Source organism: Phytophthora sojae, assembly GCF_000149755.1.
Source record: "Phytophthora sojae unplaced genomic scaffold PHYSOscaffold_3, whole genome shotgun sequence".
NCBI lineage: Eukaryota > Oomycota > Peronosporomycetes > Peronosporales > Peronosporaceae > Phytophthora > Phytophthora sojae.
Genome location: NW_009258117.1, coordinates 8,264,481 through 8,286,731, shown reverse-complemented (window position 1 = coordinate 8,286,731; position 22,251 = coordinate 8,264,481). Strand labels below are relative to the sequence as shown.

The window sequence follows — 22,251 nt, the reverse complement described above, 5'->3', positions numbered from 1 at the left end:
AGATCAAGTGCGTGAGGAGCGACAATGGCGGCGAGTACGTGAATCGTCGGTTCAATGAGTACTGTGCAGCTCAAGGCATCGTTCACCAGACTTCGGTCCCCTACACGCCGCAACAAAACGGTATGGCAGAGAGGATGAATCGCACGCTGGCGGAAATGGCACGCTCGATGCTGTACTACATGGAGGTGGATCGTACATGGTGGGCAGAAGCTATTATGACCGCGGCTCACACAATTAACCGAGTCCCCAACACCGCACGGCCGAGCAAAAGTCCGTACGAAGTTCTCTTTGGCTCGCGCCCGGACCTGAGCTACTTGCGTGTGTTCGGGGCGAAGGGGTACACGCGTGTCAGCGACAACAAGCGCGCGAAATGGGACTCCAAGGCCCACCGCTGCGTGTTCCTTGGATACGCGGAGACATCGAAGGCGTACCGTGTCTGGGATCTGGAGGATAACCGACTGGTGACGACGCGCGCGGTTGTGCTCGACGAGCGCCCACCTTCTGGGTATCGCGATGTGGTCATGGTCGACCAAGCTCCTCGGGTAAGCTGCCGTGATGACGCGGATGATGATGGAGAACGCCCCCGAGCAAGCCTACCCCAGCCGTCAGCCGATGAAGCAATGGACGTTGATGAAATCAAGATGGACAACGGCGAGGATATGGAAGTCGACGTCTCTGGTGGCGTGCAAGGACTGGATTCTAATACCGTAGTTCCGATTGAGGGGGAGCGCCGGGATATTCAGGCAATCGAAGCGTCTCGTGTGGCATCAAGCCACTCACCGAGCACGAGCAATGCAGTGGTCGTGGCAGGGCAGAACAACAATCGCAGCGGCGGTGACCGCCATTTGCCTCGCATCGAGCTGGATCCACCACTATCGAGCTCAATTATGCAGCGGCCTCGGCATTTTCCTGGTGGTGATGCACTTGTGTTTAGCGGTGGGTCGACGCGACCTCAGTTCCTGTCTCAACCAGCACCCCACCTGCTCATGGACGATAGCAGTCGCGGCAATCCTGGTGACGTGCCGTTGCTCACGGACAGAGCTGAAGGGGGCGACGTGCCGCTTCTAACGAATGGCTCACCTTCAAGTGGTGTGGCGCAGCTTACGGATGGATCTGCAGTGGACAGTGATGACGAAGTCGCTGAACCTGACTCGAAACGACCGCGCCTCGACGAGGTGGCCATGGCTGCGACTCAAGTTCCAGAAGAATACGAAGACGCCGTCAATTCACCGGAATCGCCTCAGTGGAAGAAAGCCATCCGAGCGGAGATCAGGGCCCACATTCGGAATCACACGTGGGACATCGTGCGCAGACCGCCCGGGGTCAAGGTCATCGGGTTCAAATGGGGCTTTGGCCACAAGTTCAACGAGAAGGGCGAGATCGCTCGCTACAAGGCTCGCTTGGTGGCTCTGGGGTATTTGCAGACGCGTGGTGTTGACTACTTCCAAACCTACTCGCCGGTGGCAAGTTCGAACACAATTCGTGTATTCTTGTCGGCGTGCATCAACATGCAGCTCGTGATCAGGCAATTCGATGTTGAGACTGCATTTCTCAACGGCGATTTGGAAGAAGACGTCTACATGATGCCACCAAAAGGAATTCGTGTTGCCCCTGGTATGATGTGCAAGCTGCGGCGCAGTCTGTACGGCTTGAAGCAAGCTGCTGCAGTCTGGTTTAAGAAAATTCGCGCCGTCTTCCTGTCCATGGGGTTCCAGCAGTGCCGAGCAGACCCCTGTCTTTTCGTTCGTCGCCGCGGAGCAGATACCAAGTCCCCAGTCTACATCGTCCTCTACGTCGACGACCTCCTCGTGGGATGCGAGTCTGATGAAGTCGCGGATGCAATCTGCCGAGAGCTGGCTGCACACTTTTCAGTGAAGTCACTTGGAGCTTCGCGCTACATTTTGGGCATGGAGATCGACTATTCGCCAAACAAGGGGGAGCTGCTGTTGAAACAAACGCAGTTTATCACCAAAATGCTGGAAAAGTTCGAGCAGCAGGACGCGCACGGAGTCCGCAATCCGCGAATCGTTGGTCAAGATTTGTGCCCCGATGAGAATCAGCCAGTGATCAAGAACCCCACTGTGTACCGCGAATTGGTCGGGTCGTTACTGTACATCGCCAATGCAACACGCCCTGACATCAGCTACGCAATGTCTGTCCTCTCACAGTATCTCGAGCAACCACGGGAAATGCACTGGCGAGCGGCGTTGCGCGTACTACATTACCTGAAGGGCACTGCGCAGCACGGTATTTCGTACAAGAAGTCGACCGAGGGCAAGATCGTGCTGCACGCGTACTGTGACGCAAACTGGGGTGGCGACAGGGAGTTTCGACGATCCACGTCTGGGCTACTGGTGATGCTCGGTGGTGGTGTCGTGGTGTACAAGAGCAAGCGTCAGAATTCGGTGGCGTTGTCCTCCGCTGAGGCGGAGTACATGTCCTTGGCGATGACAACTCAAGAGGTCGTATGGGTTCGATACCTACTCATGGAAATGGGGCTCACAAGCAATGCGGCTACGACGGTCTACATGGACAACAAGTCGGCGATCAGCATCGCGACTAACCAAGGACATACCCCGAGAGCGAAGCACATCGATCTCGGAGCCCACTTCGTCCGTGACCATGTCGAGCAAGGCGACATTCAGCTCAAGCACGTCCCGTCAGCGCAGCAACTTGCTGATTTCCTCACGAAGGCGCTGCCTGCACCCCAACTAGTGCATCTACGTGAGCGCAGCGGGATCCGTGAGCGTGCAAGTTGAGGGGGAGTGTCACGAGATGCCAGGCAGATCATCAGCTGTTAGCAGGTGATGGATTGTACACATTTGTGTGGCAGACACCAAGGGCAACTTGCATGTTGAAGTGTCGAAGCTTCGCGAAGGTGTGACCAACTTGACCAGGGTTCTAGATGCTAGTACTGTAGCTGTAGCTGAGGTAGCTTGGCAGTTAAAGCTTTCAACGTAATCTCACTTTCCATTCGGCATCACAAGAGAGAAGAGCACAACATCGTTATTCATGCATGGGTACCGGCAGTTTTGGGGGAACCGGGGTCCCGATGGGTACCCGGGTGGGTTCCCGCCAATTGTTTCAGCTGTCGCATTCCTTTAAAAGCAATCAAGGACTCGGCAAAGTGATGCGAAAATAGATGTTCATGCCTTGATAGCATTGTGTCCCTCTGCAACGGTTTAAATACTTCAGTAAAATGAACCAAACACTCCAATTTCTCTGATTAGCCAGATTCTAGCCCTTGAATGAATACCTTGCTCCCCAAGGCTTAAATGCTAGACAGCTTCTGTAGGTATTCATCTACCCCCCCACCCCGCCGCGCCCCTCCTGCTCGGCCAGTGGCCGACTCGGCCGGCCGCTGCATTCCGCGAGTATTACGTGACTGGTCTGTTAGCAAATGGGTAGGCTGGATGCCACTGCTCAAATTACAACAAACCAGGACATGAATACACTGGTTGGATGTTACTTGGAGGCGCTGAGCATCATCATTTCAACATAACAGTCAACATAATCTATTGCCACTGAGTCATCACCTTTGGATACCACGTCTGCAGAAGTAACTTTCTAACCTAATATTTAATCGATTTTGAGTCTTTGAACGCGAGCAGCACGAAAGTTGTTGAGTTCTGATCTTCAATTTATCTGTTGCGCTAGGAATACAAATGCAAGCCCTGGTGGAGTTCTGCAACATCAGGGCAGAGGTTTGTTTACACAAACTCGCACCAAATGATAGCGAACGTTGATGATTCTTGTCTACATAAAACAGTTCCATTCGACCACGCGAGTACTATGATGCAGCCATTTCTATTAGTGGACCTTGGTCCCCAGAAGTCCGACCGTTTGGCAATTTGATGTTAAAATCATAACCACTACTAAGCTTACGAAAGAGAAAAAACCGTGCAACTAACTTTTTGCTGGGAGTCCGTCTTTCACAATTTTTTCTAGTACATCGAACCTCAACAATACTCTTCTTGATTCTTTTATACGCACGACTACACGTGCCAACATCGAGCTGCACCTAGCAGTGATGACCAGACCTCTACCGATACGGGAATTTCAGAAATTTTCCCGTATTTCCCATATCCTGGCGATCACTGAATATGGGAGAAATTTGAGGGTTCTCATAGTAGAAACGTCGATTAGAGTGCTTTGTTGGGGCTATCCACCTGGGTTAATAGCCTGATCACTTTGCTGTATATGTTGCAGTTGTGTTCTGGAAGGTAGCTGTTTTATTATACTTCGAAGTAGCAAGTTGTGCCAGTTGCTTGCATCAATTTTCTCTTATTTATCGTGGATAGTTACATGATTCATTCTTTCGTATCTGCAAGCAATCAGCTCAACGCACCTATCCACTATTTTGTCTACGAAGGCAATAAAGAGTCCATAAGCAAGCGCATTTTCGATGAAAGCGACTTGTGTTTCGCATTTACAGTCCGTAAAAAAATTACTAGCATGCAAGGCTAAAGGTCTTATTCACTGCATGAGGCAGGTACCTGTTATTTTCGTACCTGATGCTGTTTTTACCGTATTAGTTTCCGCACGCCACGATCCTGCCGGTTCAGCGACAATTTGAGATTAAGTTTGTTTAAAAAAATGATGTAGATAGGAAATCACAAACAAATTGACACAAGTATCGATGACCTGTGCAAAATACCTATCATCAGCCTCTGTCACTGCCACTCCAGTCCTCAATTGTTATACAACTCAAGCGCTGCACTACAAAGCCTTCGTGAAGCTTCTACGGGGTTACCTTCATTGGCGACGTTCTGCGGGGTAGCCATAGTTTACGTAATTTTGACTAATACTGCAATTATTGGGTCCAATTCTCACAATGGAGCACCAGACAGCTTCAAAAACCTGAGCGAATGCTTCGTAAACCAATTTGGTGGTTAACTATTCGATATATGGTATGCAGTAGTTATTTGACTTCTATTTATTGACTATCTAGTGCACTGCCTCTAAATGCTTTGACACCTTCCATATTGCACGCTACAAAGCTGGTGGCTTACGTCGGCATCTACAGAGCTATAAGTATTTTGCTCAAATAGCTCGGAATGTCGACTTCCACGGCGACATTCCGCCTTATTTACAAACAAATCTGTTGCGAATCGGATTAACCACATGAGCCTGCTTGCTAATCGCCATGATAATTCCTAGTCTAAAATAGAGGTGGGGAATCTAATGAGGAGATCAGTCGAAATAAATAACTTTGAAGTCTATATTAGCCAAAAACTTGACCGATTTACTATCCAAATTAGACATTCGGGGTGCCGATCACAATACAAGCAATAGCTTATACTGGGAACACCCGAAGAATGAGGGGGTGGACAGCTCCCAACGGATTAATTGGACGCGTAAGCGTAACCTGGCGCAACCTTCGTGCTACACCAGCCAGAAGGATGTCGACAGAACAGGTTCAACGGCAACTACAGACTGAGGCAGGAAATGCACGTCAACAGACCCATGCACCAGCTTCAGAAAGTGAACTGCGGCACGCGCGATATTCATGGGTGTGGCCCCTGCGGGCCGCAGTGTGGCCCCGCAGGGGCCACGCCCTTGAATATCGCGCGTGCCGCAGTTCTCCCTTATCATGGCAATTAGCACCGGTACCATCACCAGCGTTTATACCACTGGTGTTCCCAGCCAAGTCGAAGACGACCTAGTTAAATAGTGAATCCCATATTTCCCATACTTTGCTCTTCAAAAAAGGTCATATTTTCTGAAAAAGTGGGAAAATTGACCTTTCCCGTATTAGTAGAGCTCTGGTGATGACTTTACGTAAAACTTCAGAATGGCCAGGCCTTACCGAGCTTCGTCAAGAAGTTGCCGTCGTTCATGGGCACGTTCGCGCTGCCGAAGCTTGTCGTGTTGAGCGCCAGCCGAGCGGCGTCCGAGAGCTGGTCCCACATGATAAGGTCCTGGAACTCGCCGCTCTCGGAGGTCATATCGAGCGCGTGGTTGATGGGCCAGTGGCTCTCGTAGTTCACCTTGACGCTCGTGCCGTCGATCGAGTCGGCGCTGGGAGGGACGTAGTACGAGTAGCCGCTGTGGGCCGACGGAGACGTGGACAGGATCGTCGGGTTCTCCACGTCGGGGTTGTCGATCCACACGACGACGTGCTCCCAGTCGTGGCGGTGACCCAGGCCAGTGGACGGCGAGTCCTTGGGGAAGTACCACGAGTACATGATAGCCCACCTGCCGCTGTACCAGGTCGAGCGACCGTAGACTTGCGAACCCCAACCAGAGCCTTTGCACGAGCTGCTGGGGGCTCCTGTGGGTTTGAGTCCGCCGCTGGTCTGGCCAGCCTCGTTCGCTGCGGGGTACGGGTGACACCCGTTGGTGATGTGAATCTGCGGCTTGAACTTGACTGCGGCCTTCTGGGAGATCGTGACAGCTTCAGGCTGAGCGAACGGCACGACTTGGTCGTGGTCGATGATCTCAGCTTGAGCGGAGGCGGTGGAAACAGCGACGATGGTGGCGACGGTGAAGAATCCTCGGAGGTTCATGCTTAATTTGTACTGAATCTTGTCCGTCTTGGTGGCGGGTGGTTGGGCTTGAGCTGGAACGACTCGAATTGGAAAATGGCGAGCTCACTTACCCACTCCGGTGCGTCGGACGGAACTCCTTCCTTCCTCTACTATCGTGGTTACCTCGGCAGTGAGAGGGACCGACGAACTGCTGAAAATCTGTAGCGGGCGTGCATCCGCACGGATTTGAAGTGTAACCTCACATAGGGTGAGCCCGTGCAGAAATCCACGGCGAATCTTGCCAGTCGCGAGGCTATCTTGCTTCGTCTGATGCTGGTGTTGTGACTGCAACTTCGACATATTATGTGAGCGAACGAGGATCAATTGAGCGTGACTTTTAATCTTAAGCGTCAACGTTCTCTGTTGCAAATTTTTCACTGTTAGCACGTTATCTTTCGACCGCTGGACGTGCAAGCGTGAGCTACCTGTACAAGGCATACAGAGATGTGGTAGCGTTCAAAAAGGATCCTTGCATGTGCCGACGACCTCGAGTGGAGTGGCGAGCAAGAACACAGTACTTGTTGCCACATGGTTTTCACGCAGTGCATGCAACATCAGCATCCTGCGGACGAGATCTCCTTCTCGGAGACTCCGAGCTCCTTGAAGTTGTAGGATAAGGGCTTTCAGTCGCCAAATCGGCGTCAGGAAATCAAGACGCGATGTGTGTTGGCACCACCAGCCTACGTGCCTCATGTTGGCACTGATCTGGAGTTGCCAACTCAAGGACTCTACCGGTAAATATCAAACTTGTCAACTCGTCCACATCGACGATGAACGATATGCAAGTTTGACACGATACAGTACCATTTTCATTTTACAGGCAAGGTACATTGTGTTCATTTAGTAATGCATCTACAAAATGGGGGTATTACTAAATTGAGACTGTAGCATATGGGGGCCCCATATTCGATCAGGAAATTATTGAAATCGACCGGGTTTGAAATGAGGTGGAATGGATGTCACCTTTAACTATCGCCTACACGCGACCCCAAAACCCCCTAGGCTGGCTGCGCTCACTGGGACAGAACCCTAACAAGCCCGCTGCGGCTCGCACGCGTCACCTCCACTTACCAAGCAGACCACTGCTGCGGCCTGGGCTTGCAGCCGCGTGCTTCGCACACAGACCGGCAAACCGCAGACTGGATCGCTGCGCTCGCTCGTGACATCGGTCCCCGTGCAGCCTATCCGTATTAAACTCCAAACCCAGTCGATTTCAATAAAAATTCTGATGCAAACCCGGTCGATTGCAATAAACTTCCCTACTACTGTACCTGGTGACTGCATGATCCCATCAGGGCCACCGTGGCACATAACTCAGCGTGAATTGAACTCTGTAATACGCTTCCAATGCCCGTGTAGGCTTGACAGTGCCATTTAGATTACAGAACAAGATTGGGGCTAGTCCATTGGCGATCAGCTAGATAGAACGTAGCGGGATGGCTCACGTAAATTTGGGCTCTAGCCCGCTCTGTGCATACAGGTATGCACACGATGATAATGGTGTATCCTCGGTGACGAAAAAAAACCCCTGAACTCTGCGAACACGGGCATCGCGTCATTATGGAGCTTTCGTTTCAAAACTAACACTGGCTTTGCACAAGTTCAAAGAAGGCTACATACTCGAATGCTGGCGAGACCACTGGCCCAGAACGGCCGTTCCACGAAGACTGGTGGAGGCGATTGAATGGTTGAGACGTTTCTGCGAAGTAGCTGCTCGCGTGGACCATGCACTGGAACCGTCACGGAGATCCGTTTGATCAGTGCACTGCGCCAGAACTGACAATCCCCACTTGCTATTCCTTGGTGAGGGTATTCCTGTGGTAGGGTGTACCATTGGGGTGGTACACAATATAGTACCACGTATATGGTACATATGCAGTTTTTTGGTTGTACAGATGATCCTCTTTGTAGTGATAGCCTCGGGAGACCACTTTTTATCACTATGCAGAGGCATCACTATCTAGATCTGTACCATATCGGCGGTACATTGTCGTTCAAGGAACCACGGTAGTGATATAATATCACTATATCACTGATATTGCCACCATTCAGGCACTTGGTGACCTTGTATTGCACTCGATACGGGGTCGAAGCGCTAGATACAAGCAGTTGTTGCGCTGGACATTATAATATATACTACTATATGGCGCGAGAAGTGGTGAGACACTGAGCACTATTCAGATGGAACTGGGAGGACTGTACAGGCAGCTACAACGCGAAATCTAGTCTAGCGCCCAGGCAAAAACGATAAATGCACGTTCCAGAATCTCGTCATGCAAAACTTGGAAGTTTATTAAAATAATATATCCGCGAACTCGGAGAATCCAAGTCCATTCAAGGTCGCAAGCGACCCACGTCGGACATGCTTTACGAAATGGACATTCTCATAGTTAACGGTCTCTTGCTAGTGATAAAGCCCAATCTCGTATCACTAAGCACTATCCGGAGGTTAGAGGATGTTTTGACTTGAATTTGTATGTCGTCGGTCATTGGGAGAGCCTCCATTAGTGCTAACCAGAGGGTATCCCTATTCGGGATATCACTCCAAAGAGGATTGTCTGTACAACCCGAAAAGGCTGCTCAAATCGATGAGCAAGCATGGGATTCATGTAGATAACAATCTATACTGCGGTAACACCAAACTATATTTGATCTAATACCGTAATTGATGTTGGGCACGAGGTAGGTAATAATACCGAGACCTAAAAAATTTGGCATGATACTGTTGAGCCTCATCCCCCAAGCTCCTTTTAATTCGAGTGTATTCCTTATCTACCGGTAGGGTTTACTACCGAGGGCTCGTCTGTATCCCTCGCCGTTGGGTTCCATTACCAATCTCATCTCAACTAGTACAATGAGACAAGGTCGTAAAACCTCTCCTTGTAGAATTTTTGCGGAAATCGGTGGTGCTGCACCACCGATTTGGGAAATGCTAAAGCCACGAGACAAAGTACTAGAGACCCGTACTAATCCGGTACAACCAATCTGATGGAGTCGGTAGCTGCAGTTTAGGCCCTGGCAATCACCATCTGCCGAGTACTAGAGCCCCGAGACAGACGTGTAGTACCTGACGTACTAGGGCCCCGAGACGGACATGAAGTACATCAACTACTAGTTCCTCGAGATGGTCACCGAGTACGTAAAGTTCTAGCGCCTCTAGACGGCCATTGAGTACTCGAAGTGCTCGAGTCCCGAGGTAGATACCGATTGCCTGAAGTACTAGATCCCCGAGACGGCCATTCGTACTCCGAGTACATGCCGTACTAGAGCCCCGAGACGTACTCCGAGTACATGCCGTACTAGAGCCTCGAGACGTACTCCGAGTACGTAAGGTACTACAGCCCCGACATGGAAATAGAGCATCTGTAGTACACGAGCCGCGAGACGGACACGGAGAACATGCAGTTCGAGAAATTGATATTCAGATCAGGCAAATGTTGTTAACCCTTTCGCGAGTATCCTCAATAAATTATAGTATACAACTCATTGATACTTCCTTCTAAAAGGGCGCTCTAGGCGTCCTTTTACAAAGTTACGGAGCCTTTTCGGTGTGTCTCATGGGACATGCCATCTACGGTGATTTGCATGATACATAGAGTGTATGCGTATGACTTAGCATTTGTATAGGCAATGATTACATGATGATTACTCTGCGTACCGATTATGATTTGTTTTCAAAGAAGGTTGATTACTAGCTTGAACTTGAGCAAAAGGGAAAGTCATTAAAGCAACATTGAAAATCAGCCTCAATGTGTGGGATCAATAACATTGATGGGGTCCAATCATTGGACTCCAATGTTGCAACATTGACGCAATGTAAATTTTCCAGACGTGAAATTTCATGTTTGGAGCGACTGGCTCACAACAGCTCTCATTTCAGAATCTACCGGGTAGGAAGCTCCGCCTCCGCGTCGTGCGACCGTCTGCAGCGGCCACCCGCTCAACCTTATTCTAATGTGTGCATGTCCTAGTGCGGTGCTTATATGCGTGTGTGAACTACGTATGCGGGAGCAAACGCCTTCCCAGTGCGTTGCGTTGCGTTAGGCGCGATGCGTGTTGCATGCGATCGAATGCGCTATCTTCCAAGCAGTCGTAAGCGCTTTTAATGCGCCTCTAGCCAACAGCGTAGTTAGGTTAAAGGGGGAGGGCGAGCGAACGTGAGCGCGAGCCTCGCTGAGCGCGTTCACCGATCGTCAACACCCGCCGATCAGGCGGGGGCGGGTCTGCGCGAGCGAGCGAAGGCGAACGCTGCAACCCGATATTTTTTTTCCTAGACACCGCGCCTGGCCGAGCCGAGGACTTAGCGTACGGCACTTCGGGGGGCCCGCCCCTCTCTCGCTTCGCTCGGGGGGCGCCGCTGTGCGGCCTGCCCCACCCCCTCGTGCCATACGCTAAGTCCGCAGGCGAAAGCCAACGCGAGAGTGTCCTGCCAACTAGGAATAGACAACACGTGGCGCCCAGGTAGAGCTGCGCGTAGATCCCGTAGAGCCCATTCTCCTGCTGCATGTGTCGGCGCGTACACCATGACGCGCTTGCCACGTTAGCGGCGGAAGCTGTTGGCGCACGCCCCGAGTGATACAGCGTGCTTCGCTGTCGTGCTGTCGAGCTGTCGAGCTGTCGTGGCGACGCGTGTCCACTATTGTCACATTGGTAAACCAAATATTCTGCTACGAGAGATACCGTAACATTGTGCAATGTGAGGCAGAGGCACCATCGTTGCGCTCAATGTTACGCAACGCCAACATTTCAATGTTGCTTTAATCAGTGCCCACAGGATGCGCCCTTTAAGTGGGGGTACACTCTACCGTGTTTTGGAAAATCATCTATTGTGGAAACCGATTAGATTGCCCGAGCGGATTAGCTGATAAAGCAGCGTTCATGAGAGATTTGACTGGTACTAAATCGGGGATCCTTATGATTTCATATGGCATCGGTAAGGGTATAAATCGGTGTAAGGTTAATAAAATGGGGGTTGCCTCATTACCCGCCAGAAATACGACGAGCGACCACTTACCGCCACGAGCTGAGTGATTCGCGTACCTACTAACGAGAAATAGCATCGCGTGCATTAAATACGCTTCTGTGAGATTCGATGTGTACTGCATTCTATTTATCAAGTTCTGAAGTCATGTATTTGCGCTGTCATTTCTCGTCAGCATTAGCGTTTGTCGGTTTTACGTTAAATCGGCCACCGATTGCCGTGTGGGTGTCGGACATTCGGGCTGATTAGCATGCAAATCAGCCGTCCCGGGCTTTGTAAGCCGTGGAGCAGCTAAATCAGCTTGCCACATGGCGTTGTAGGCACAACTGACCGCTCTGTCAAATCAGAGTACAAACCTTAGTCTGTCGATCTAATTAGGAGGTCGGATTTAGCAAATCAGACCCGATTAAGCTTAACTATCTGCTTAATCAACCGATTTATATCCCAATTAGACAATCTAATCGGTTTCCACAATAAAGGGCGCTTTCTGTATCCTTTTACCGCGAAAGGGTTAATATAAATCCTATAGCGTTTGTTCGCTCTAAACGCTAAATGCCCCAGTCACTGACAGCGGTCTCCGTCGCGTCGAATCCGTCGTTTCGGTAGTGATGAAGATGTTTTTCGCCCCCATGCGTTCGCGGACCAGTTGCACTGTGATCGGCACGTTCGCCGTGAATCGGCACTTTAGGAGCTGTAGCCGTCCCACGCTCCAATTCCGTGATAAGAATAAATCGGAAGATGCACCAACGCATATTCTTAGCATCGCTTTAGCGAATCCTACTTAATCACTGATTCCGGTAGTTGATGTACTTCATGTCCGTCTCGGGGCCCTAGTACGTCAGGTACTACACGTCTGTCTCGGGGCTCTAGTACTCGGCAGATGGTGATTGCCAGGGCCTAAACTGCAGCTTCCGACTGCATCAGATTGGTTGTACCGGATTAGTGGTACTGTCACGGGTCTATAGTACTTTTGTCTCGTGGCTTTAGCATTTCCCCACCGATTTACCACTGGCGCAGAACGACGGTGTGCCTCGTTGAAGTTCACTGTGTGGGGTGAGAAATAGGCACACAAGTAACATCATACTGTATGACCATACAGTACATGAACGGTACAGTGTACTGTATAATCTCAATACAGTCTGTATGGATAAATGCAATTTTATTGTGTTTACTTATTCTGCCGTGACAATTATGGCATAAGGGTTGACTCTAATCCCTTTCCAACCTCACACCATTTCAAGGTCAAATTGAGAAAAACTACAATCAAAACGAGAAAACCGTACAATCAAAACAAGAAAACCTCTATGATTACGTGAAGCTCAAAACAGATATCCTTTAGCAACCCATAAAATATTAGTTATATCGCATTTGGACACTCTATGCGTCACTGATCGGAGCCTCTGGAAAGCAATAGCCAGCACAGCAAATCCTATTTTGTTAGCTTCTCGTTTTGATTGGAGATTTTCTCGTTTTGATCGTTCAGATTTTCAATTTGAGATTGAAATGGTGTAACAATGCCCGAAGTTAGCTAATTCCAATGTTAATTTTAGATTGTTCATTCGTGGCCGAATTGCTATGGCGCAGCTGAGTTAAGGCTCAGTGAGAGCAAAAACAGGGTTCCGTGGCCGGTTTTGAAAAAACATAAAAATAGCTGCAACGGCAATGAATACGAAAACGATAAACCGCTGGAGAAAGCGTGAGCTGTCGCAATCGACGCGTCCCGTGTACTGTAGATATATACGGATAGCAAATCCCGTTTAGTCTCTTCGGTGAAGGATTTGTTAGCTTCAAGATGACTCCAATCCACAATGTGGGCTAGATTGGGCCCAACCATCGGCTGCATCCAACAGCATACTTCACAATTTGCCTCCAAGACCCCGCCAGTCGACAATGCGACCAAGCTACGCCTTCATGATCATAGTTACTGCTCTCTTTGGAAGCGCCGAAACTGCCGAGGCGGTGACCAAGCCGACCAAGCTCTCTCAAGCGGCCACTGCGGATCTTATCCAGCCCGATGGCGTGATGGTGAATGCTCTCCCAAGCAAGCGGCGCCATAGAACTGCCAAGGGTGTGGAGCTGAACCAAGAGGTCGAGGAGGAAAGAATCCTCGAGAGGCTGAAGACCTTTCTGCTGCAGAGCTTCGTGAAAAAAATGCAGGGGGGGGGGGGTCATCTCCCTGGTAGCTACGTGGAAAAATTGCTGAACAGCGAGGTGGCTCGCACAAATGCTTTTAAGGACATGGCTAAGCAGGGCACGACGGTGGAACAATTTGGTGCGCTGCTGAACCTTCAGAAGGCGAACCGTCAGCGGTTGAAGGATCTGTATGCGGATTATCTAGTCAGAAACCCGTAGAACGCATACTAGAGTGCAGCACTTCTACTGGTACAGCTTTCTTGAGAAATCCATTTCTCAGTAAGTAAACACGGCAATTCTGATTGCAGAAATGTACTACCAGTAGTACTTCTTGTCGTGATAGTGAGGCTCGATGCCACTAGCAATGCTAATGCAGACTCGATCGACATTCATTCGATGTTCTTCTCGGTTCGAAAACTATTCTGAAAGCATCACCGGTTTGAGTAAATGCTGAGCAAATTGCACAATATTTTTACGCAGATCATTTTTTTGCACAAGTTTGCCAACAAGCTTTGTAAAAAGTTGATTAAATGTCGGCCAGCTAGGCCCAAGTCGAGCGCCCTAAGCAGCGCAAGCATCACAGAGCATCGTGTCACCCATGCTACGTTATTCCTGGGCTTTCCTCAACCCATTTTCATTTCTCTAACGGTTGACAGCCAGATACCCCCGTCATCATCGCTGGAGCGATCCCAAGCGCTCGCTGAGAGTCTCTAAAGACGGTGGAGGCGCACACCGTTCAGCATCGCTGTGCCGTTGTAGGCACGGATCTGAAAGCAATTTACTTTACTTGTTCCGGCGGATAGACAAAGCTTTTTTGTTTTCTACCTCTTCCGTAGTTTATTCCGAGTCACTTCTAATGAGTAGTTTCCACCGTAGTGCAACAGAGGTCGGAAACGCGTTTTTCAGGTTCGACGTAATAGAAGGCCATGTACAACAACTTCAACACACAAGATCCCATTAGGGAACGAGTCCGACAAGATGCCAAGCTACTTCCCAAGGACGACGAGTCCATGATGCTGTTACCGGCCTCCTCAGGTTTGTTATGTCCGTCTTATCCCACCGACGTGACCAACCGAAGTCTAAATCTGTGTGCACGGTTCACGCGGTAGTGTCTGACAGTCTGTCACTGTCTGTGAAGTATTGTCACAATACACGACCGGAACCACAATACTATTGTGACCCGGCAGTGGGTCCATAGTATTGTGACCCGGCAGTGGGTCCGGTCGTGTTCCTGTTGCCTCCTGTCGCAGTTGAAGCTTTGCTCTCAGGCATTATCGCCCAGTGTAGTTCACTTGAGTTCAGTATTGCATACTATAGCCTACTGAAAACGGAGACTGCACACGTTCACACCTTCCCCGTCTAGTACGCAACGGTCAGAAGAATCTGCGTGGGTGAGGCAATAAAGAACCACGAAGTAGGGCACGCGGGGACGTTCACACCCCTCCAACAGAAGGAGGAATTGGTCGCTTCAAAGCAGCCTCCACAACTGAAAGCTTAAGCCGGGCTTCTTTACGCCAGATAAAGCAGTGTTTGAATAGCCACCAGACTGAATGGGGGCAGCAAACAGCAACAGACTTCCCAGTGCGGCCGGTGACCCCAACACAGTGGAGAGCAGCCGTGGATGCCGCGCCAGATATGCTGATGGAAATGCTAAGTAGGTTCGAAAAGACCTGGTTACATCCTCAGTGAAATGACCGACTCGATCATCGCCTGTTGGACCCGGCCCGCGCGCCTCAAGTGCTTACTACACTGCTTGGAGCAAATGGCGAGCACGATAGATGATGCGAGTCAGCAACATCGGTTAATCCAATGCTGCAAAGAGTTTCGATTGCAGGCTGGGACCGACATCAGTGAGCTGAATTTGTACCCTCGAGAGATGTGGACAAAGCTGAAGAAACTGATGTACGGGGAGAAGGAACTTCTGCAACTTTGCAAGAAGAATAGGACGCAGCAGCTATCGCGCTTCATAGTGGTTTGCACTATCTATAGTGATGAACTACTCGAGCTGAGTCCTGAATTCAAAAACCCACCTCCGACAAAGACGAGTGAACATCTTCACGTTCTCTTTACCACACTTGTAAAGAGATCGGACTTGCAAGCAATTCTCCAGCAACCGATTCGGCAGGGTTATGGACGGAGCTCGAGGCAGCTCTCGCAGCATTCCCCAGCTCACAGCAAGACGAGTGTCTGGGATCTGAATCGCCATCGTACTAAGTAATGTTGAACGAGTCGCCGAAGCCTCCGCCTACCGCAGAGGACTGCTACACAGAAGTTTATAGCGTAGCAGCTCTATTTGCAGCCTCGCCAGCGAGGAAAAAGCAGAAGGGCCCGTATCGAAGCACGCTCACACTGGCAACGCAAAACCTGCGAGGATTTGCTCAACGATCAAGGAGAAACTGGATGAGCGGGTGGAGACGCCACCGAGGCCGCAAGCCACCGGATATCCTACTCCTTCAGGATACGAGACTACAAAAAGATAAAGAAAAGAAAGATATGAAAGAAATGTGGCGAAGAACGTGGGGCATCAAAATTGAGCTATTGGTCTACAACGACAACTGGCTCAGCAGGACTGGGCATACTTGTCTCCCCTGAGACTAGTTCGAGAATTAAACCATTTCGCCAGAGCAGCTGGACATCACGGGTTATGGCGGTTGATCTGGACTACTGGTTGATCGTCAATGTGTATGCACCAGCAGGTTCGAACCACAGAACGGAACGAGAACAGTTCTTCAAAGACCTAGAACCGTGGTTGATTAAACACAGATCCACTATCCTGGTAGGAGAATTCAATTGCGTGCTGAACCCAGCACGCGACCGGGTCAAGAACCGAAGGAAAAGCCCAGGGCCGACGGAAAGTATGAATCTGGAGCGACTGACAAAACGATTTGACATGAGTGATGCAATGAACCTAGCGAGTCATGTAGATGATCACTCAATTACTATAGCTACTGGATGCACGAAGGAGCGAGTCGCTTGGACGGATTCTACGTTACGGGGGAACCTTACGACCAAGTCCAATGGGTTGAAGGAGTTGAAGCAGCCCATGACTCCGATCACCGTGAGGGCCGGATGGAGCTCTCTAGTGCAAGTGCACGATCTGGCGCTGAGCCAAAAACAGTGGTGTACCCGATTCAAACTGGTCGACCCCAGAGAGTGCACAACGAAATAACAGACGGTATCGGCAAACTCATGGATACGTATGAAACAAGTCCCGATCCTGTAAAAGACATCGTAACAGGGCTACAACGGCTCCTCCATGATGTCAAAACAGCCAATGCCAAACAGCGCAAGAGATATTTCGACAATCTCCGTGCAAGTACCAGGATCAACTTTACCTCGCGGGCTGAAGTTCAGACGCATGAGCGGGAAGCAGCAAAATGAAAAGCGGCAAGGTCCTTCGGTTCAAAACTTCAAGTCTCGGAGGAGAACACGCGACGTTTCTTCAAGAGAAATTCAAACTGGCAAAGGGACCAAACTATCACGTAGATTGAACCATCCGCAGGGCACTTTTATTCTGAAGACTTCCCGATCGAAGAGCGAATGGCGTCGGAATGGAGCCACGTACTCTTTCAATCCCATGCGACGACCAGCCCGAGCAACTATGACGAGGAGTTTAATAAGTTCGTACGAATCCCGACGGAGCAGCAGCTAACGCAAAACGAAGCTCAGAGCTTGGTGGCATCAATTTCAGAAGGAGAAACTCTGGAAGCGATTAACAGCCTCAAACGACAGACACAAAACAGCAGGAACGACAGGGTTCAACCACGAGTTCTACAAAGATTTGGCGGCGGAGCTGGCACCAGGTCTCACACTTCTCTTCAATGCTATCTTGAATGGGGAAGGAGTGCCCGAGTCCTTCCTGCATGCAACTGTGGTTCCACTAAGGAAAAAATGAGATTCTCCTGATGCCATGGACTATCGTCCGATTGCACTGTTGAACACGGCGTACAAATTGTTTGGACGTATCCTCGCTGATCGATTTCACTACTATCTGCCGAAGCTGATCAGCCAATTCCAACAGGGATTTATGCGGGGTGGGGTATTGATAAAACGATCACGATGCTGCAGGCCATCCTGGCAAGCAGCAAAGCCGACTCAGCGGAGGCTTGGACGGAGACAGCAATGGTGCTTTGTCTTGACCTACGTAAGGCGTACGACATGTTGGATAGAAATTTTATGCAGCAAGTACTACGACGATATAGTTTCTCCACAAAATTCATCAGAGTCATACAAGCACTTCACGCAGGTACAACAGCAAGATTCTTGGTGAATGGAAAAACCTCGCAGGGTTGGGTTGTGAACTCAGGGATTCGACAAGGCTACCTCTGCTCTTCATTCTAGCTGTCGACACACTGGGTCAAGCTATTAACAGGCATCCTCAACTACAAGGCATTACTGTCCCCGGGAGCAAAGGTAAATGACACTGGTTCTCGGCATTCGTTGAAGATAGGACCGTTTTCTTCAGCTCGGTCAGCGAGCTCGACACAGTCACGACTATATTGAACCACTTTGGAGACTTATCCGGGGTTCGAGTACAACCGAGCAAAAGCGTGACTATCGGGCTCAACATGGTGGGGGCACCAACGAGATGGCATGACTTCCAGGTCCAAGCACCAGGAGCAACTAGCCGTCAACTGGGATACAGGGTGGGCAACGCACCGTCGACTGCAGAAAACTGGAAAATCCGAATCGAAAAAAAAAAAAACGCAACGCCGCCTGAGGATCGCAACTACTATTGGCAACTCTATTGCGCAACGAGTTGGCTTTTCAACGTGGTTGCACTACCTGCGATAATCTTCACCGGGTAGCAATTCGTCCCGCCCAAAATCGTCACCGAACAGTTAGTGAACTTGCAGAAGCAGTTTGTGTGGAATGCGAAAACGGCAACGGTATCGTGCTCTCACAAATTGAATCCTGCACTGGTGTTCACTCCTGTAAATGATGGCGGTTTAGGATTGCAAGATATTAATCGGGCTTTGAGGGCCACGCGGGCTAATCTAGCAGAACGGTGGCTGCAGGCACCAACTGATGTGTACTCCGCAGCGTGGCATGCAGCGGCTCACCCTGGCCAGAAAACTACGAATCTGTGCTGCACATTCCGTCCCATGTCGGAAAATATGATCAACAGAGCGCTAAGGGAGAAGCATGGATTGCCCTGCATCTCAGCACAGGGGCTTAGAAAATTGGAACTCTGGGCGGCTCATTCCGAAGCATTTACCGCAGCCAATACACAGGCTACTAGCACCTGAGATACACAAGTGCGCAAGGATAGCATGGATACATGCACGTGGATCAACCCTTCACCACTCCAATCAACCCGTGTTCGTCCAAACCCCAGTCGCATTCGGAATTCCTTCTTCAAGCTGCTTGGGACAACAACGCCAGCGTGTTAGATGAAAATGGCAAGCCGCTCCGAAGAGAAGACTATGCCAAGCTCAAGTTGTGCAGACTCAGCGAAGTGATTGTTTTCGGTAGCAAGGAGAGCTACGCAGTTTCGGAGCACAGTGTCCTGATTCGGTTGCCAAGTGCAACCGCGAAACGAAGTGCTCGCCACAAGCAAAATGTCCTAAGGTGGTGTGTGAATATCTTAGGAAGTGTGCCCTGGAACTTATGGGGGATCAAGAAAAAGCTGCTGAAACCAATTGCGCTGCCAACATTGCGGCATCAGCTGCAATGGGGGATTCAAGATGAAGGAGACCGACCAACAATGGCTGCAACACATTTCCAAACGGAGTACATGACGGTGCTCCACCTCGCGCGCGACGAGAATGGAATAACTTGGCGAATAACATGGGCGGACCGAGATTTTCGAGAAAGTGACGATTTTATGAGCTTACGGCATGGGAACGCGTCGTAGGTCTTACATTCGAATCAAGTCCCAGCACATCGTATACCCATGGACGGTGCCACAAGGAACCTTGGCGAGAAACGTACCTATCGCCCTCCGCAAGCAACGAGCTAGAGCATTCAAACGACACCTACCGCTCAACTGCATTCGATTCTTGTGAAGTTGAACGAGCGGGCGACTACATCGAGTTGGACAAAAGCTGCCATGCAGCAGAGCCCAAAGTAGCTATGGGATTGTAATGGACTCTTCACAGACTTTCACAACTGGACGATGTACCGAATCGCAGTAGGAGCTCTAAATCTTCGCCACAGCGGGTGGCCTGACGACCGCGCTTGCCCGGACCTGGACTGTTAATGCCTCACTGAAACAATCGACTACATTTTGTGGGACTGCAGAAAAGCGGAGGCCACCTGGATGACGGGGATCAACAAGTGGGCGGGATACAGGACCCAACGACCGCAAATAGCAGAACTTCGTGCGGCAGCAGCGACCAGGACAGCACCGCCAATCTAGAGTGCTTTTTTTGGCTAAAGCTCAGCTGTGTATCGGCCCTCGGACCCCACATCACACAGAAGCAAAGAAGATTTTGTGGCGAATCTGGTCACCTGTGACACCAGCGCTACTATGGAGGCTTCGCAATGACGCATTCTTCAAGGAGAAAATGACCAACGAAAGAGAGACCAGGGCGGCCGTCAAGACTGCAGGAGCCTACCAAATACGAGCGATTGGTAACGCGTAGAAACAGCAACCGGCAAAGCGAATTCAAGGCTTCTGTCTTGAATTTGCAACAGCATCGTGATGGCGCTGAACGAAGATGAAGACGTTCCAAACCTAGATGTCTGGAACATCCACTTCAGCACGCACACCACTAAGGACAAATTGACCACGGGAGGGTGGGTTCTCTACCTCCAGACGGCCTCTCAACAGTGGATTCCCAGAAAAGCAGGAAGTCTCTACTTTGGGCTAACAAACCCACCGACGGACGCCGCAGCACGAACGCTGAACCAAGGGTTGACAGAGCTCAATGTGATGACTACCCCGGGCTCGACGTATCTCCGCATTGATAGTCGTAACAAGAAACTACAAGTGCAGCTCCAACAAGTCAAGGCTGACATTCAAGCAACGGGCCCAGTAGCCGCGCTCTCCAAGGACTTGAACGCGATTTCCTCAGTGCAGTGGGGTTCGTCTGCTGGTACTGCGCTCCGAGCGGCTAAGTTGATGGCAAAAACAAGCACTACAACCATCTACGATACCCACAGCACATGAGGAACTTTGATCCCCAACTCTAGGACAACGAAAACGATTGCAGACTCCACACCCCAGCTGTAAAAGCAACAACAACACTCAAAGACGGTCGACATACAGGCACGTCTCACTACATATCAGGCTTCTATAGGTCAGTTAATTAAGATCAGATAGAAGGCCAATTAAACACTCCGATAACGGAGACTGCACTCGGGTGCGGTTCTCTCGCAATCCCCAATACGCTGAGTGAGCGAGCAGTGCGTCGTTGTCTTCTGCGCTTATCGTCACAGTGTCGAGGAGGTCGAGTAGGTGAGCTGCTTCCTTCGGTCTTTCGATAGGCGACGCAGAATTTTTACCCACCCACCAATCCCGGGGGGGTGCCTCGGCTTGCCTTGCGATTCAAACCGCACCGAGGCTACCCGCATTAACTGAAAATGAAGCAGCTCTAGCCCCACATAGAATTTTGCACAAGAGAGGGAAGTGAAGTTTATTTGGATTCCACGCTCGAGTACGATTCCTTCATCTTCAGCAACCTTCCTATCTTGAAGGCTCAAATATATTTATCTTGACTTCGATTCACGAAGGTGAATTCGAAGTTTGGCTGCCTAATGTTTCCTATAATACATGAAAAACGTAGTCGTATACTACGCATTGTGGCTTTCATCCGTTTTGGCAAATCGGGTGGTTCAAGATCCGATATATCGGGCCCGATTTGCTGGAGGGCTCCGATTTAGCAGGAAGGGCTGAGGGAAGCAAACTATATCTGGCCCGATTTGCGTCTGGGGGCTGCGAGTTGCGAAGCAGGGGCCAAAAATGCCGCTTTTCGCCGGCAAAAGGGACCGCCGCGAAAACATGTCTGGGGCCCTCTCAGATCGGCGTGGCACGAAGTTGTAGCGGCCGTAGATGTTCACACAGGTGATTTAGATGGTCATAGCTATGGAGTGGCTATATACAGTGTACTATTGTCCCCAATGTCTTGCAGTTCCAATGGGTCATGAGAGGTGGGGAGGTATGTCCAACATGGAATGCCTCCCCTTTGAGCCTTATGCTTTTAACTCAGGTCAGATATAGTTAAATTGGACTAACCGATCGTGTGGGAGCTCCATCTCCAAACATCTAAGGCAGAGATCTGTACGTGTGTGCGTAAGTCCGTGTGAAGCCCGTGACAACATAATAAGGTGGTCCACATAATCGTACTTAGGCTGCTGAGCGCAGCGAAGGCGGCCCCGCCGCCGAAGGCGACCCCCCCCAATACGATATTGCGGGGCCGCAGGACCCGCACCGCCCTCTGTATTTATTAATGTAACCGTGCGAGTAGTGCGGCGAGCCGACGAGGCGAGCGGAACGGGGCTTACGTCACCCCCGCTGTGACGCTTGGCCTAATTTTATACTTTTCGGAATACCTGCTATTAATTAAAATGGGCCCACCGCGTAGTAGCAGCGATAGCGCAGTGCGCTTAAACATTTAATAGCACTGGGAGTAGTGCATAGTGGCAGCGATAGCTGGGCTTGCC

At 50.3% G+C, this 22,251-nt stretch overlaps 4 protein-coding genes across 4 annotated transcripts; 3 read left to right on the top strand and 1 right to left on the bottom strand.

Annotated features, from left to right (window-relative positions):
• Positions 1 to 5,789: 5,789 nt before the first annotated feature.
• Positions 5,790 to 6,509, bottom strand: PHYSODRAFT_329843 (necrosis inducing-like protein NPP1 type; the record flags this gene model as incomplete). Its single annotated transcript, XM_009526376.1, has 1 exon — positions 5,790 to 6,509. The coding sequence occupies one exon, from the start codon at positions 6,507 to 6,509 to the stop codon at positions 5,790 to 5,792; it is 720 nt and encodes a 239-aa protein (XP_009524671.1).
• Positions 6,510 to 13,401: 6,892 nt separating this feature from the next.
• PHYSODRAFT_329842 (hypothetical protein) lies at positions 13,402 to 13,863 on the top strand (the record flags this gene model as incomplete). The annotated part of the gene is made up of 1 exon (XM_009526375.1): positions 13,402 to 13,863. One exon carries the CDS (start codon positions 13,402 to 13,404, stop codon positions 13,861 to 13,863), a length of 462 nt encoding a protein of 153 aa, XP_009524670.1.
• A 5,062-nt stretch (positions 13,864 to 18,925) lies between these two features.
• PHYSODRAFT_299492 (hypothetical protein) lies at positions 18,926 to 19,501 on the top strand (the record flags this gene model as incomplete). Its single annotated transcript, XM_009526374.1, has 1 exon — positions 18,926 to 19,501. The coding sequence occupies one exon, from the start codon at positions 18,926 to 18,928 to the stop codon at positions 19,499 to 19,501; it is 576 nt and encodes a 191-aa protein (XP_009524669.1).
• A 789-nt stretch (positions 19,502 to 20,290) lies between these two features.
• On the top strand, positions 20,291 to 20,758 carry PHYSODRAFT_329841 (hypothetical protein; the record flags this gene model as incomplete). The annotated part of the gene is made up of 1 exon (XM_009526373.1): positions 20,291 to 20,758. One exon carries the CDS (start codon positions 20,291 to 20,293, stop codon positions 20,756 to 20,758), a length of 468 nt encoding a protein of 155 aa, XP_009524668.1.
• Positions 20,759 to 22,251: the final 1,493 nt, after the last annotated feature.